The 17,369-nt window shown below is 33.1% G+C and overlaps 1 protein-coding gene across 28 annotated transcripts in view; it reads left to right on the top strand.

Annotated features, from left to right (window-relative positions):
- Positions 1–17,369, top strand: part of LOC145239774 (rho GTPase-activating protein 39-like) — a 1,121,368-nt gene that overhangs the window by 818,732 nt on the left and 285,267 nt on the right. For all 28 annotated transcript variants that reach the window (XM_080103220.1, XM_080103221.1, XM_080103223.1 and 25 more), the window contains one exon: positions 9,605–9,743. In XM_080103220.1, the coding sequence (XP_079959346.1) occupies positions 9,605–9,743 (139 nt within the window). The remainder of the gene's footprint in view (positions 1–9,604; positions 9,744–17,369) is intronic.

The raw sequence follows: 17,369 nt of genomic DNA, 5'->3' as shown, positions 1-17,369 counted from the left end.
CCAGATTAGTCTGCCTGAAGATACTGACTTTCTGACCCAAAATGCACCAAACATTGATGTTATTGTTTGTTTGTTTTTATCTTTTCGTTTGCAAAAACTCAATCATGTTCTGCAAAACCAACAACAAAAACAAGTTTTCCTCTATAAAACAGTAAAGCCAAACGTCATGAATAAGTATTTGAAGATATAAACAACTTGAAGCATACCTGTCCCCCTGAAATCACCGTATTTGGTATTAAATAACCTGAAAAGGGTTGATATGCCGTAAAACAAAGCAACCAAACCAAACCTGCATACGACATGCAATATTGCCAGTAACTCTATTGGTAGTGCCTTGATTTTGGCTATGATCAACCTCTTCAGTCCAGGAACTGCCTGGAATGATTTTTATAGACATTAGCTTTGGGGATAAGTACTCAGAGTTATGGTCCAGTGATTGTGAAGTCCTGATTATGATACTGCCATAAAAAGTGTCTCCCCACATATCATTGAATGGAATGAAGCAAAAATTGTTTACATTCAGAATTGAAACTTGGAGAAGGCAAGTATGGACGGAATTTTATTTCCAATCAAATATGGTTCCCTTGCAGAAAGGATTGTGAATTTTATTAACGATTCTATGGATGGCATTTTATGAGTGCTTCACCTTATAAGAGTATTCTCAACATTTTCGAGGTCACTGTATATATAACTAGCTGAGAGACCCGACATTGCCAGGGATTGAATGATAATCAACGAATGTTTCACACTCCAATATTTTTATTATCAAAATTTTCAATCAAATCGATTTATTGCTTGCTCTTGGTGGGGATCCATTGCAGTGCACTGGGAGGAAGTTTCACATGCCTCCCTACGGTGACTTAGTCCACAATACATTGTAGTGGACATTGCACTGTAAAGAACCTACTGTTAATTTTATAAAATTATCTTTATATAATGGCTTGAATTAAAGTTTAAAATGAAAAAGTCAAGTATCATGGTGGAATTGTGCTTTAAACAGAAACATTCATTTTGGACACGCTTCTGTAATATCAAAGAACTTACTGTCGATTTTACATGTCAGACCTTTGGCTTGTGTGGTAATAAAACTTAAATACACTTGTGATGTTAGGTTGTGTAAGGTGTTAACTTTAGTTGAAATCATCTGTTCCTTCTTTCATCAGAGTATTTCAATTATTGATACTAATCGAAAACATTCTGATACGAAACCTATCTAAGAACACTGCCAAATATATAGGGAACGAATTCACACTCATTCACACACACAAAGTTCCTTTTATATAATAGATTTTGGAATAAATGATGAAAACATCATTAAAATCAGATCATTTTTTTGAATTCTGATAATTAAAAAAAAAAAGTTTATAAATGAAAACGTTAAATAATTTAAAACAAATAATTATCTAGTGAGAGCTCTATATCGGAATGAGATAGCATGAGCCCCTGGCACTCGGTAACAAGGTACCGTGCTTAATCCCTTCTGGGTTCTTTCCTACTTTTAACCAAATCCCAAGTTTCCTCACTATTGATGTTTGGGAATTTAGAAATTCCAGATGCGCCCATTAGTGTCATGTAAAACGGGTTTCCCTCTTTGATCCTTATTCCACCCGAGGAATTGACAGAATAATTGTTCATCTTGACATTTACATAGAAGAAAGCATAAAAAAAAAAAAGAAAAAAAATCTCCTATAATCCTTTAAGCAAATCGTTCTACCGATGTATATTTTAGGCTCCAATTTAACTACAAGCAATTATGTGTAGCCTTCAGGCACGAATATATTATATTTTGCACCCCCCCCCCATCATTTTTTATCTTTTTCTAAATAGTTTAATTTAGAAGCGTTTGTGCATTTATGGGAGGCTTTGCCTGTTGGTTAGGCTTAAGTTTAAAATAACTTTTTCTTTCGTCTGTCTTGTCTGAGTTTGAAATAACATTTTTCATTGGTCTGTCATGCTGAAGCTCATCTTGACATAAACGGACAAAAAAAAAAAAAAAAAATCCTATAACCCTTTAAGTTCGATTATTGAAAAAGTTTCAACAATAAACAGGGTAATATTTTTTCACTCATACATGTGTTAAAGAAAATCAGAACAATATCCGTACCGTCGTTTCAAATCTAGACAAAAGGGACCAATATGCAGAGGCTGAAGGGAGTCTGACATAGGTGACTAGATATTGATCTCCTTTATTTGGATTTGAAACCGACGATACCAATGTTGTTCTGATCCTCCCTCTCTCTCTCTCTCTCTCTCTCTCTCTCTCTCTCTCACTCTCTCTCACACACACACTTCCTTTGAATTTCGAGTAAAAAAGAAATATATGTAAATTATATGAACGTTAGATGTATTGTTATTTTTCATCTCAACTCTGAAATACGCTGGTAAGACCTTTTCATGAATATTAGTTATCTTTTGTATATCATAGAAATATGTTCTTAAAATGGGCACAAACAAATGTTTGTCAAAGTGTTTTTGAAGAAGAAAATGAATATTTCTCTGAATAACTAAAGTTTAATGATTTTATATTAAGAGCTCTAATCGTACACTATTGAGCTGCAGCATATAATTTTTTTTTTATACTTGGGGCTAAAATAGCATTTTCGGTGTAGTAGTATACTTAAGCTGTAAATAGCATGTTCATTGATCTGCTATGTTTGAGTTTGAAATAATATTTTCATCCCTAAAAACACGGTTTGAATGAACATCTTTTTAAGGTATATGCTATTAATGCGTTTCTCATAAAAGGAGATGATTAATATATATATATATATATATGCATATGAATGACTATATATATATATATATATATATATATATATATAGTCATTCATATGCAGTGCTGTTTCGTTGTTTCACAACTCATCAGCACCTTTTCCTTAGCCAAGGATTGAACCTAAAACCATCACATTGATAGTCAGCAGTTCTGTCCACTAGCCCATGTGCGGTGCTGGCAAATGATCTCAACAAATGTCCATTTAAATAAACACTTGTTCACTGCTTTTACAGTTTCTCGAGCTGCTTGTTTATTTACAAGCAAACAGCAAGCCACGCTTTATAGCAAATTTAAGTGGCAGATGAGATACGTTTATGATAGTGCTCTGCTCAAAGAGGGGAAAAGAACATAAGGACAGTAAATTATGATTTACAAGAATTTACTGTTCTTTAATTGGGTTCATTTATAATAAGCCATATTTTCTATTTTGGTTATACGGACCTTTTTTATTTTGGCTGAGATTACTATAAAAATATTAATATTTATATTCTCTTTCAGTTTACAGGAGCTTTTGGCTTGTAAATATAATTTTTACTTCTTGAATTTATATATGAATATATGTATGTATATATATGAATATTAAGGTGTCCCTGCTTATCGAAGGCCGTTCAAGGATAAGGGTTTATGAGTGTCAAGAGGTTGATGAGACAACACCGTGATGATTAGTGGTGGTGGAAATTGGGTAGAATTTGATTATTTAAGGAGATGGCTCAGCAAGAACTTGTTTACATTGGACTTGAAAACGGTCATGTTGTAGTTAGCTGGAAAGCAGCCACACAGTATAGAATTCCACAAGTGGACAGTTCTAAGAAAGAAACTTTGTTCATGGAATTTGCGTTTTGTTCTAGGTGCAGATAGAGTGGAGGAAAATGTTGACAATGATTGTAGATAGATGAGTGTTTGTTATGAATGTTTTGCCGAGGGTGGGTATAGATTGAAGCTCAGTTGAGCACTTGCCATCGAAAATTACGATAGAGTTGGAATATATGCTATTTAGGTTCAACTTTTAAAATCCTGGCAACATAACTTTATAGGTTAGAAGAAGATACAGTAATTTATTGCAAGGCATTAACTTTGTATCTGGTTATATTTGTCATGTGCTAGGGTTGAATCACATCTTGCGTAAATCACCATTGCAACTTCAAAGGGATAAAAAAAAAAAAATTCGTTATCCGTGTGTACCCGGGATGGGTGGGGTCCTCTTCATTTGCATCCCTAATGCAAACTCCTAGCAATATTAATAAGATTGAAGGGAATATGATTAAAACAGATGTTATTTTCAATCCTATTCACTCGAGATTAAATTGTACAGATGTTCTGTCTGGTAAAGGGAGGAGAGGCAGTGGAATGGTTCCTTTGGATCACAAAAAAATTGACGATCATTTTTTTTTCAATTTTTATTTTTAATACTTATCATTTTTTTCAGTCCATTTTGTAGGGACAGATGTAGAATCATTTCATCATGCTTATCCCCCCCCCCATTGACTCTTGTTTGCTTCCTTTATATATATATATATATATATATATATATATATATATATATAAAGCTGAACGTGTGTGTGTGTGTGTGCCTGGTCACGAATAGGCTCCTATATGGTTTACTATTGACTATTTTAAAAAACTGATTACATATAATGATAGAAGATGTATCGAGGATCAGGAATGAATATGTTTGATCTGGCAGAACGGTGGTTCATAAAAATTGTGGGGTCTGCGTTCGCGCCTGGCCCCCAAAGTATGGAAATAAAAAATGAAAAAACAAAGTTTACAAGTGTTTTTGATATAGATGTACATAATACTTTGATAATTATGTTTCAACTTAAATAGGGATGGTATAATAAAATTGTGGGGTCTGCGTTCGCACCTGTACTCCATGAAAATATGGTACAAACTTTAACAAAGCACAAAATAACGGAAAACATTAAAATATGTTTATAAATATTCCTTACGTTGACGGAACTCTCTTAAATTGTTAACACAGAATGCTCAGGTACCCCTCCTTCAAATTGAAAACGAGGCTCTCCATTTCAAAGTCGTTGCCATTTTGATTTTTTTTTTTTTAAACCGGTTCGTGAATTAAAAAAAAAAAATTTTTTTTTTTTTACAAACTACTTAAAAATACAAACCAATGAACTTTTCTACGATAAAAGTAACTTTTATTGACTATGGTAACATTTATTTCTTGTATATTTATATTATTATATATATAACATTTTCTCTTTGTAAGGAAACATCATTTTGTTGGTCATTCTTGGCTACGAATGGAAACAAACTTGATATAAAAAAAAATATATTTTCTCGAAAATTATCTTTACTTTCATCATATTTTGCTTAGGGTAAAATTTTTGAATATCAAAACCTATCTTTTTACAACCCCCTCCTTTTCATAACCTATCATACTTTCATCAATCACAGTCCATTTTCTGTAGGCTGTTTATAATAATTATTAGATCAGGGTTAAGGTTTCGAATGAAGCAGATTTCATTTTTTTCCATCATATTTTCCCTTTTGGCAATGGTTTCAACCATTTGTTTGATTAAAAATTCGATAATATGCGTAAACGCTTACTTTCTTAAGTTGTCTTATGATTTTGACCAGGACTGTATGTGTGCGTGTGTGGAAATATGTTTCTTCAATTGTATTTCACCTTTTATTTATACGAATCTTTCCGTTTAATTTATGAAGCTCAATGTAATTACTGAGTATATAACAAATAAACGACAAAAGTCTATATTCCAAATTTCAAGATATTGATCATCTTATCGTTTATTCCTTCAAGTAAGTTGACATGCACAATTCTTGACAGCACCTGTTTCGTAGCACAAAATCATTCATTTACTTATATCAGTCAATGAATTTATTTCGCCCTTAACTTATTAGAAGGAAAAGCACTTATGAATTTTAAAAGAAAATAAAGGTATATAGGCATGATTACAAAATCCGAAAATTGGGAGGGAAGTTGCAAAATGGCATAATAAAACGAAAAATGGTAATTTCAACTTCCCTCCCAATTTTAGGATTTTTTAATCATTCCCAATAATCTTTTTTTTTTTTTCTTTTTTTTTTTTAAATCTTTTTTATTTAGGTGGTGATCTATTTTTTTATTTATTTTTAAGCGATTACACATGGTTTTAAGACCGTGCTAATCAAAGTTAGGGTTAGTGGCAAAAAAATTTAGTGAACATCCCTTAAAACCTAAAATAGCCAAGAAATAATGATCATTTTACATTCAATTTATATACAGATATATTTGTTTGAAGTAGCAGAGTGATCTTTGAGTAATGTAAGTAATAATCTAGTAAGTGGCTTTACTGAATGAGCGTTTATGGTCGAAGTCTGTGTGCCTTTCTATGTCTTGCCCTGATGGCTCTACCAGTCAGTATTTATAGTTTAACCAGCCAAGCATATTCTTGTATGGAGGAACCTAGGTGTACTTGCATCCATTACATCATGTATAAACTGATCTCTCACTCTAAATTTAAGAAGATTTAACAAGTCATTTGAAGTTGGGGTGAGGTAGGAGTTAATTGCAACCACATCAGAAGATTGTAAAGGCCACTATACTCTTAGAAATGCACTGCATGGGTTGCAATATTAAAAACAGGGAATCCTTGGTTCATACTGGCTTGAAGATTAGAATGACAGATTGATCATAATCAATACAGAATGTTACCTAGCGTTTAGATGTTTTTTTAACATATGAAGAAGTATTAGGGTGAAGTGATTAACAATTTTGCATGTCATATGCACACGTTTGCAAAGTGAACGTGTGAATTTAGAGCATATCTAGGATATCCACAACCGCATCAGCAATGCTCGTCTTGCCTTCTGTCAACTGCGATTGCGGCTCTGGTTCTGGAAGGAGATAAAGCTCAACACAAAGATCAGGATCTACCAGGCCTCGGTTCACACTATTCTACTTTATGGTTGCGAAATCTGGCCTATGCGTGCAAGTGACCTTCAACCATTATTGCTACGCCACATCCGACATGTCCGCTGGCAACAATTTATCTCCAACAACACTGTCCAGGCACACTGCAAGATATGCTCCCTTTGACAATCCCCCCTTGCCAGATGCCTTCGCTGGTTCGGCCATACACTTCACCAAGACCCATGTGACTTCCTTCGTGAAGCCAGACCCAGAACCACCAAACTGGAAGAAATGCTGCAGTGGCCAACTCAACACCTGGCTCAAGACGGTGAAACAAGATACTGAAATAATCCTTGGCCCCTGTCTCTACGGGCTTCGCCGATGGAACCATGAATGGCTTACGCTTAGTGGAAACAGCCTCTGATTGTCATGCCTGGCTGGTCGCTATATGGGATAGAGTGAATTTGTTGGATGGATCCGGCTTAACCGATCCAAGGTGAATAGCAGAACAACCAACCATATAATTTCTAGGCTGTTGGACATTCATGACTGAAACTTGGTGGACAAGTTAGGCATAGACTGAAGTTAATTTGGTACAGTTGCTTAATAGACACCCAAGAAAATATCAGTACTTGCATACAATTTCAACACTGGCGAACGGTTACAGGTTTTGCTCAAAGTAATTGTTTTATTTTTGGTACTTGTGCTGTTTTCAGATGGTGATGAAATAACATTATTATTTAAAAAGCCATTCTTAACATGGGAAAGGGGGAGTTGTTAACTATCTGTCATGTATTTTATTCATCTTTCTTTGTTCGTAGTCGGAACTGCTTATGCCATGCTACATCATGCATCCAAATCTTTGATATATCTATCATGCAACATCACTGTTAATATTATATTTTTGAATTTTTGTGATGAGGATTGATAATTTGCATTATTTGGATTATCTGAACTACTGTTCTCAGCTTGATTGTTATTCGCACAATGTATCGAGCGATGTAACCTCCGACTTTCTTCTGGTGTATGCTGTCAAACTCGAGAATCTTTTTGCACAGAATTTCAAATGGGAGTAGCATGCTCTCGTTCCATCAGACATGACTGGATAGTAGCCATAGAAGTAATTTGCAATCCTATTCTTTGCATCGCTTGCAATCAGGATTGAACTTTCAACCTCATGAAGAATGTCACGAGTACATTATCTGTTGAGCCACGAGGCCTTGCAGACAATTCTAGTATGAATTTAGAGAGCCTCAGACCTATTTTTGTTTTTAAATGTATGATCTTACGAGTTATCACTGTAGACCACTACAGATTATATATTGTTACCGTATCTATTATTAACTAGAAAAGAGACCCGACGTTGTCTGGGATTGAATGAAGATCAACGAATGTTTCACACTCATATTTGTATTGAAATCAAATCAATTGATTGCTTTCTCTAGAGGGGACCATCACAGTGCACTAGGAGGACGCTTCACATGACTCGCCACAGTGACTTGTAGTCTACATGGCACTGTAGAAAACCTACTGTTGATTTTATAAAATTATTTTTACAGCTTGAATTAAAATTTAAAATGCAAAAGTCAAGTATTATGGTTTAGTGTGCTATGAGCAGAAACATTCATTTCGAACATGCCCCTGTCGTATCAAAGAATCTACTGTTGATTTTATATGCCTGGCCTTTTTGCTTGTGCGATGATAATGGGTTAAATTTAAAATGAAAAAGTCAAGCATTATGGTTCAATTGTGCTTTGAACAGAAACATTCATTTTGAATATGCCCCTGTCATATCAAAGAACCTACTGTTGATTTTTATATGCCTGGCCTTTCTGCTTGTGTGGTAATAGAACTTCTCAATGCACTTGTAACATTAGGCTGTATAATGTGTTAACTTAGGTAAAAATTACTTGTTCCTTTTTTCCATCGGATTTTTTTTTTCGATTATCGATATTTATTGAAGATATTCCAACGCAAAACCTATCTAAAAACACTGCCAGATACTTAAAATTCATTTGTGTGAAATTTCATAAAAATCAACCCAGCCATTTTGGAGTCCATAGGGGACGAACTCTCTCTCTCTCTCTCTCTCTCTCTCACACACACACACAAAGTTCCCTTTATATAATAGTAGAGATATTGTGACCTTATCTATTATTTAGAATTAATGGCTCCCATAGTGCATTAAATTCTAAATTCAGAAAGGGTTCCTATTTACAATGTCTCCCCACGGGACTGAGTTAGACACCAGGGTCGTTTTTTAATGTGGAGAAAAGGAACAAAAATAAAAATTGTCTCAGTTGTGAAAGACTTCTCCTCCACTGACAAAGAACAAGAAATTGAAGTGCAGCATCTGAAGAACAGATGGTATTTATTTGCTCCCCCACCGAGCAAATTAGGCACAAGGCCGATTTTTAATGTGAGGAGTGAAGGGAGGGGGAAGGGAAAAAGGGGACCAGCTCCCGAGAGGTGGGAAATGGGAGCTGGTCAGGCATGTGGGGTTGCCCCCACATCTGGTCTTTGCTAGTCATAGCTACTCCTAGCTAGTCATAGCTTGCAGTATCTGTCGGAACAGATGGTATTTATTTGCTCCCCCACTGAGCAAATTAGGCACAAGGCCGATTTTTAATGTGAGGAGTGAAGGGAGGGGGAAGGGAAAAAGGGGACCAGCTCCCGAGAGGTGGGAAATGGGAGCTGGTTAATGGTCAGGCATGTGGGGTTGCCCCCACATCCGGTCTTTGCTAGTCATAGCTAGTCATAGCCAGTCATAGCTTGCAGTATCTGCCGGAACAGATACTACACTTTGATCTTGACCCGAAGGCCAGGGTTGTGAATTTTATGAACGACTACATGGGGGGCATCTTTTGTGGGTCACATTGTATACGAAATGTTTAGTTATAAATGTCTGCGTTCTTTTTTGTTACTAATTTTTTTTTTTTTTTTTTTTTTTTTTTTTTCAGTAAAAAAACTGATGATAATCAATGGTGGGAATTATTTGATCCGAACACTTCACGGTTTTATTATTACAATGCAACCAGTCAACGGACGGTTTGGCAACGGCCACAGAATTGTGACATTATACCTTTGGCCAAATTACAAGTAAGTTAATTTCTTTCTTTTATTTCTATGTTAGTTTTCTTTTGTTCCTTAAAAAAAAAAAAAACAACTCGATGTTGTTTCTTTCTTTTTACCTCTTTGTTGGTGCTGACAAAATTCAATTGTCGATAAAGGGGTAGAGAGAAAAAGAAACGGACACTCGATCTTTACAAAAAAAAAAAAAAAATTCTTATGTATTTTTTTTTTCCTGGTTGCTTTTTATATTCTTGTAGCACCTTCATATTACTCTGCATTTGACTTTTGACCCCTAGACACTTTGTCAATTACCTTTATCACCCATTCAGCTAGATATTACATAATACTGCATGAGAACTGTTTGTCCTCTTCTTTCTCCTCATCCTCCTAACGAATGTGTGAATGGATATTGTTTGGTTCTTTTGAACTTTCTCGACTGGAGTAAATTTGTTTCGGTTAATTTGGGGTTTTGTATAGCCTATTATTTTGATGGTTTTTTTTTCTTCTTTTTGATACTTTAAAAGAACAAAATCCTAATGGGTAAGAGAAAGATTTAATATAAAATGATCCTCCATTTCTGGTCAGGACCACTAGCATTTTAGAACAGTTATAAAAAAATTACCACTAACTAGTGGCTGCCAGTTAAGGCCATTCTAGCATTTTAAGGCAGTTAAAATCTTTTATCATTAACCAATTGCTGCCAGTTAATGTTTGGTTTAAAATTTCATAGACCTTCCCTCTCTTCCATAAGCCAAGGTAGGAGGGGGGAAGGTTAGAGGTCCTTAAATGTCAGAAGATTGACAAGTACAATTTTTTTTCCTGGCCAGAGAGATATAACACCAATAAATCTATGAACCATTAAAAAAAACAAAAAAACAAAAAAACAAAACGTATGTTGTATTTTATGTTAGACGACCATAACGAATGCTTTGAAAAATTATTTATTTGTGATAAAACGATTTATTGAAAACAAGGAATGTTTTGAATATATTTCTTGAGCAAGTTGAAATGCAGCTATATCACCTGCAGATTTGATCGAAAGTCTTTGATTTTGCTGCCACATAAAGATTCAATATCGGGTACCAAAATTGATTTAACATCAATAAAAGGAGACAATACAAAACGGATAATAACCGGAATGAAATTGCCCCAAGGAAGTTCAATAGCACCTATTGTTCAATGTAGACATTTTTAATAAACAGAATTGGTGTTCTATCTGTATTTGCATAGAATAGCATCTTTTAGAAAAGTGTTGTAACTTATGTTAGCTTTAGGAAAATTCGAAAAAAAAATTTTTTTTTTTTTTTAATACAGTTTTTTTTTTTAAATTTTAACAATTTTTTTTTATATATATATTGCTTGCTTTTCATGATTTCTCAATTAATTCTTCAAAACTTTTTCAACTTCTTTGTTTAAATCCTGAATTAACAACTCTAATATAAATAATTTTGTGCATTTACAAATACTGCTACCATATTTTGCTACATATGCATTAGGCTTTAAAAATGTTGAGTTAGAGAGGGAGGGACAGGTGATATTTCGTGAGTGACGTCATGGTAGTTGAAGAACTAATAGCCAGCTCTTTTTTCAGCAACGAGTTTCTTTTATTAAAAATTCTACTCACTCCAAACAAGGCATATTAATACTGAAACATACTGTGATCGAGGCCAGATTTATTGGGTAGGGCAACCGGGGTGTGGAGTTGTGCAGTAAGATATTTGTTTGCATTATATTTAAATTTCTGCATGTTCGTATTGTCAGAGGAGCAGGGAGGGAATTCCAAAGGGAAGTGGTCTGAGGAAAGAAGCTTCTGGCATCTAGGGACTTTTACAGTGAAGGGTGGGATTTTTGCTGCTAGTCGGGTGGGTTAAAGATATTTGCATTAGGCAAAGATAAAAGTGCAGGAAATTCATTGAAGTACATTCCATGGAAGTATTTGTAAAATGTCTTGATAGCATTATATGCGAATATTCATTTTCGGTTTCATTCTGTTATAAACTGGAAGTCATTTTCTAAGGATCCGGCTATTGCCTTGCATGTGTGGGCATTTGATTTCCTCTCATGCCGGGAACGGTGTGGTGTCATCAGCAAATACACCCATCTCAAATGCTGTTGTATCGGAGGTCGTTTTATGAAAATCGGGAACAAAATATGTTCAAGTATCGATCCCTGCGGCACACCCACTTTGATGTGATCTTTAGATGTACGGCTTTGGAGAACATCTAGGTCAGACAATTATGCTTGTGTTGATCTTACCTCACTCCAAAAAGCCAACTTGGGAAGGAGAAGGTTGAAGATCCTTTAATGTCGGTAGATTGACAAGTACAATTTTGCAATAACTTAGCCAGAGAGATATAACACCAATAAATCTATGAACCATAAAAAATGTGTGTTGTGCCTTGATGAGATTTTGTTGAAGGTTCAGTCATTTGTGTTCCTATAATGAAACTGGGGACAAAGGATGAAACAGACTACTTGATGTTGGCTTGCAGTTTTAAAATCAGAAATTAACAAGCAATGTTTATCAAAAAACAGTCCCTCATTATTTTCAACTGCTTGGATTCCACGGCCATTTACAGGAATTTATCTGGCACCACTAAATAAAAGATTTCTTGAGAAATGTATCACTCTAATGTTTTACATTTTAAAATTGTGTTAAATTCCTATTTATCAAAAAATATTAGATTATTTTAAAAAATTAAATAAAGCATTAAGAAAGTATTTTCAAACACAAAAGTTCGTTCCTATTATAAAAAATAGTAAATAAACTATTTAAAAAAATATTTCCAAAATAAACTGTTCCAAAAATATTTTCAGATAAAAAAAAAACATTTCAATTATTTAAAAAAAAAAAAATTCTACTTAATAATTTGTAATAAAAAAAAATTCTCAATTATAAAATGTTTGATTTTCTTATATATTTATAATTGAAAAAAAAAAATACAGATATGCTGTAAATCACCTCACTCCAAAAAGCCAACTTGGAAAGGAGAAGATTGAAGAAAGATATATAAATATATAACATGAAGAAAGATATATAAATATCTATATAGAAATATAAACCAGTCATAAAAACGTCACTCATCTCCTTACATTTTTTTACGATTTTGAACACCAGTAAATTCATAACTTTTGTTTTACTGAACGAAAATTGAATTTTCTTTTTCACAATATAGCTGAGAAGGTGATCTTTGCTCCCCTCCTCTCAAATCAGAAAATATAATCTAAAATATAATAATAAACACTGCTTGTCTATATCCGATTTCAAAACCGGAAACTATCATCAAGTAGATTGTTTCTCTTTTACCAACAGGAGTTGTGCAACAGTCCTGATTTAACAGATGTAAAAAGAATAGAATCTGCTCAAGATTATCTTTTCTTAAATTATTCACTTTCAAATTTTTTATGTTATTTATTTTTTGTTGAAGTATGTTTGGTAAGGTTAGAAACTGCGGTTTTATTAAATATGTACGACTAAAAATTATGTACGACTAATTGCCACCACTGTTGATGATTATAGCAACTTCGACACAGGCGATCGACTGGGTCCGTCAGTGCCAACTATTGGAAAACAATCTTGTAATTACAAAATGCAAGCTTGAAATGTAATATGGTTAAGTAAAGGACTAGTTGTTAAAGCTGGAAAAGAAAAGGACAAGATATTCTAGTAAAAAATATAATAAATTTATAACTTAAAATATTGCTGCATTAAGAATTGATTATATAATGTTATAAATTGAATTTTTTAAAAATTCTTAATGCTGCAATATTTTAAGTTATAAATTTATTATGGTTTTTATTAAATATCTTGTCTTTTACTTTTCTATGTTTAAGCTTAACCATATTACTTTTCATGCTCACATTTTTCTATTGTAATCCATGATTTTCCCAGGCTTCCAGTAAATTTACTTGTTCTTTGTTTAATTTCAGTCTTATTTTTTTGCCCTCATGAACATAACATACACATATGTAATAACAATGTATGGCACTCGTCTGCTTTCTATAAAATTCACCCAATTATCTTCGTTTTCATGCTTTTATTCTGTTTCACTTGTTACTTCTCTTTTCGCGAGAGCGGTGAATTAATTATGGCAACAGTAGTAGCTGAAGCTACGTGGTTGCTATGGAAATCAGTCATAAAACTCACCTCCTTACATTTTTTTTTTTTTTTTTTTACGATTTTGAACACCAGTAAATTCATAACTTTTGTTTTACTGAACGAAAATTGAATTCTTTGTTTTCACAGTATAGCTGAGAAAGTGATCTATAAACTGTAAAAAAAAAAAAAAAAAAAAATGAGTGAGCGGTGAAGCTTTAAAACAGTTCTAAATGACTAAAACTGTCACTTAACCATATAAACAATAAAACAAATTTACTCAGAAGTTTGGAGAGGTTATTTTTTTGGGAATATAATAAATTTATAACTTTTTTTTTTTGGGAATATCTTTTTAAGTCCATATCAAAAAGATATTTACTAAAGAAAACTCCCGATTTTTATTAAATATGCCCTCTTACACGGGCTATCTACTGAGTCCATTAGCGCAAAAAAAATATTATTAAAATAAGCAATAAAACGAATTTAGTCTAAGTCGCGATTATTTCTGGCAAGTCCTTAAAGACTGACTTTTTTTTTTTCAACTCAATGTGCCATTTTTTTATTTTTTAATCTTTGTAAAAAAAATAATAATAAACAAGTTTATTTCTTTATTACTGAAATAAAAAACAAAACGAATTTAGTCAAAGTCATAACTTTCAGCTGAAAGTTTTTATTTTTTTAGCAAATTAAATTTTACAAGTGACGGTTTTTTTAATTTGAATTTCATAACACTAGAAAATTTTTGTAAAAATAGACAAAATTCTTATTATTATCGACTATTGCTTGCTTTTTGCTTGTTTGCTTTTTAAATAAAACTTGAAACTGTCAAAGTTGGTTCGTCTAATTAAACTCTTTACGACTGAAACAATTATTTTTTCCAATACAGTGTGCCAAAAGGATTTAATTAGACATCCATAAAATTGTTGAATTTTTAGTCGTGCATGATTAGTAAAATCGAGGCACGACTAATCTAAAAAAAGTAAACTTGTTTATTTTTTATGAAGATTTTTTAACGGAAAATAAACAAAAAAAAAATGTGGCATACAGAATTGGAAAAAAAATAATTGTTTCAGTTTTTAAGGAGTTTAGATAAGTAAATAAATACTTATGTATCTATTTACTGAGAATATTTAAAAAAAATAATTTATTTTTTGTAAATACTTTTTATATGAATCTAAAATATATTTGCCAAAAAAAAAAAAAAAGTAAATAACCTCTCGACCGAAACTTATCAATAAATTCATTTTATTTTAATTCAGTTTATTTTAATAATACCACAACAGACTTTTACAATATTTTGCACTGACAAACCCAGTAATCTGTTCATACTGAAGTTGCTTTAATAGCAAATCAACAGCAGAAGCAAATAATCGTACATTATGTAATTGTACAATTTTAGTAAACCTCGTTATGTCTGATCAAAATCCGGCACGACTAACTGTCTGATTCGGCTCCTGCTGATTCAAGCAACTTTACATTTTGTTTCTGTATGACAAGCAGCAGGAGCAGTCAGTGGTACATTGATCAGGCATAATTTTGGTTGTAGATTTTTAGTAAAACCCTTCGGAACTGTAAAAAAAAAAAATTTCTTTTTCAATGTGTTCACACACGCCTTTGTTCTATCAACTTTTTAAAACTATTGAATGAAATATTTAGCAGAATTTGATTCTAATACAACATAATCATGCTGACACAAAGATTTTTCTTAGATCACCAAAGTTAAGCGACATTGAACCTGGACAACTCAGGATGGGTGATAATTTGGGAATAGCAGGCACTATATGTGAGAAAATGATGAAACCTCCCTACAAAAAAAAAAAAAAAAAAAAAATCAAATACAACCCTGAAGATGCATTTACTTTGGCTAAGTGGTTAACAACATGGACTGAAACGTGGGTGTGCCAAGTTCAAATCCAGTTTGTTCAACAGAAACAGTTTCATCAATCTCTTCGTGTCTAACCTCCTAGAGAGGAGGTATATAAAATAACTTGCTTACTCATGTTTGTTGACACAAGGAAACAACCCTCATCCTTAGGTGAAAGAAGTTATGTTCTCAATCTTGTGGTGAAGCTCTCTAAAAATAGTATGCAACATTCTTTTTTTTTTTTTCCGATCTAATATTGGTATTCTATTAATGGTATGATTTTATTCATCTTTATTTTGATTGTTTTTTTATATTTGAGAAGATAGTTAAAGGATTAAAGGACGAGATGTCCGAAAAATTATAACAAACAAATAAGAAGAGATGATGGTGGTGGTTAAGTGACTGACAACCTGGATATACCAAGTTCAAGCCCAGTCAGTTCTGTAGTATCACTTTCATTTAAGGATGTTGGCAACCTTCACGTAGTGAACATTGGGTTAGGGTTACAGCTACTAACACTATTGTTACTCAAATTTAATCTATTGGGGAGTTGATTGGTGGATAACGATATAAAATGATAAACTAGGTATGTTAAGTTCAAATCTACTCTGTTTCATTTTCACATAGGGATGCTGACAACCTTCATGTTCTGCAATAATATCAACAACAGAATCAAGCAGATCAACAGTTTTACCATATACGTATTTGCTTAATCTTCAGATTCAACAATGTTCGCAGTCGAAAGCGATAAATCAAGATTGTATGTCGACGTGTGTTAATTTCAGTGTGACTTCCAACAATCCACGAAATAAAGTACTTTTGATGCGAGGAATTTTAATGAAGCAGCATAATTAAATTTCTAATTGCAGGCTAATAGGGTAAAGTTTAAAATTACGCGAGTCATTTTAAAATTCTTTGAACGCTATTTAATAATTTATATTTAATATTCATCAGATCAAAAGAAAATAATATTCTGCTTATTTTAATTATCAACAAATGCGTACAGCTCTGATGGTGTTCTTTAGTTTTTTTGTTTTTTTTCTTCTTCTTTGAAGATACATCCTTCTGTTTGAAAAAGAAGCAGAAAAAGTGTAGAGTCTTTCATGCATTTAATTGGCTGTCATCAGCTTGACTTGTTTCATATTCATAATGTGTCAGCCACTATGCTCACCTGTCTTCTTTAGTTGGCTGTTCTATTCAATTTTTGGGTCTGGTTCTACTAGATCAGGCTGTCTGAAGGTATCGGCTTCCTGACTTAACTAAACATTGATGATCTGACTGGCTAAAAGAAGGAAAAGGAGAGAGAGCTTTGCCCAAAAATCAAATGATTTGCAACTTCCACCTGGTGTCACTCTCTGACGCTTTGACTTGAAACTTTTCCACTCAAAAACAGTTTATCTTAACAATATTACTTGTATGCACAAATAAGTCTATTATTTTTTTTTCTCCTCAAACATGGCATGTTGCCCTTGGACATTTTATTGGGAGAGGAAGGACGAAGATTATTCTGCAATATGTCAGCAATCGTTGAAAAAAATTACAATCGTTTCTGTAATACAATCATATTTGGTACAAATAAATTTCTGTATCTCTTATCCACCAAAATTCAGTTCAATAGTCTTTTTTTAATCACCATTTAATGATATAGGAGTCCACTTTGGTGATCGTTTCAGCATTACAAATTGTGATCCTG

The sequence above is a fragment of the Euprymna scolopes genome, chromosome 19 (assembly GCF_053919585.1).
Source record: "Euprymna scolopes isolate OS-2025 chromosome 19, ASM5391958v1, whole genome shotgun sequence".
In the NCBI taxonomy this organism is placed as follows: Eukaryota; Metazoa; Mollusca; class Cephalopoda; order Sepiida; family Sepiolidae; genus Euprymna; species Euprymna scolopes.
Note: the sequence above shows the minus strand (reverse complement) of the source record. Positions and strands in the feature narration are given on the sequence as shown.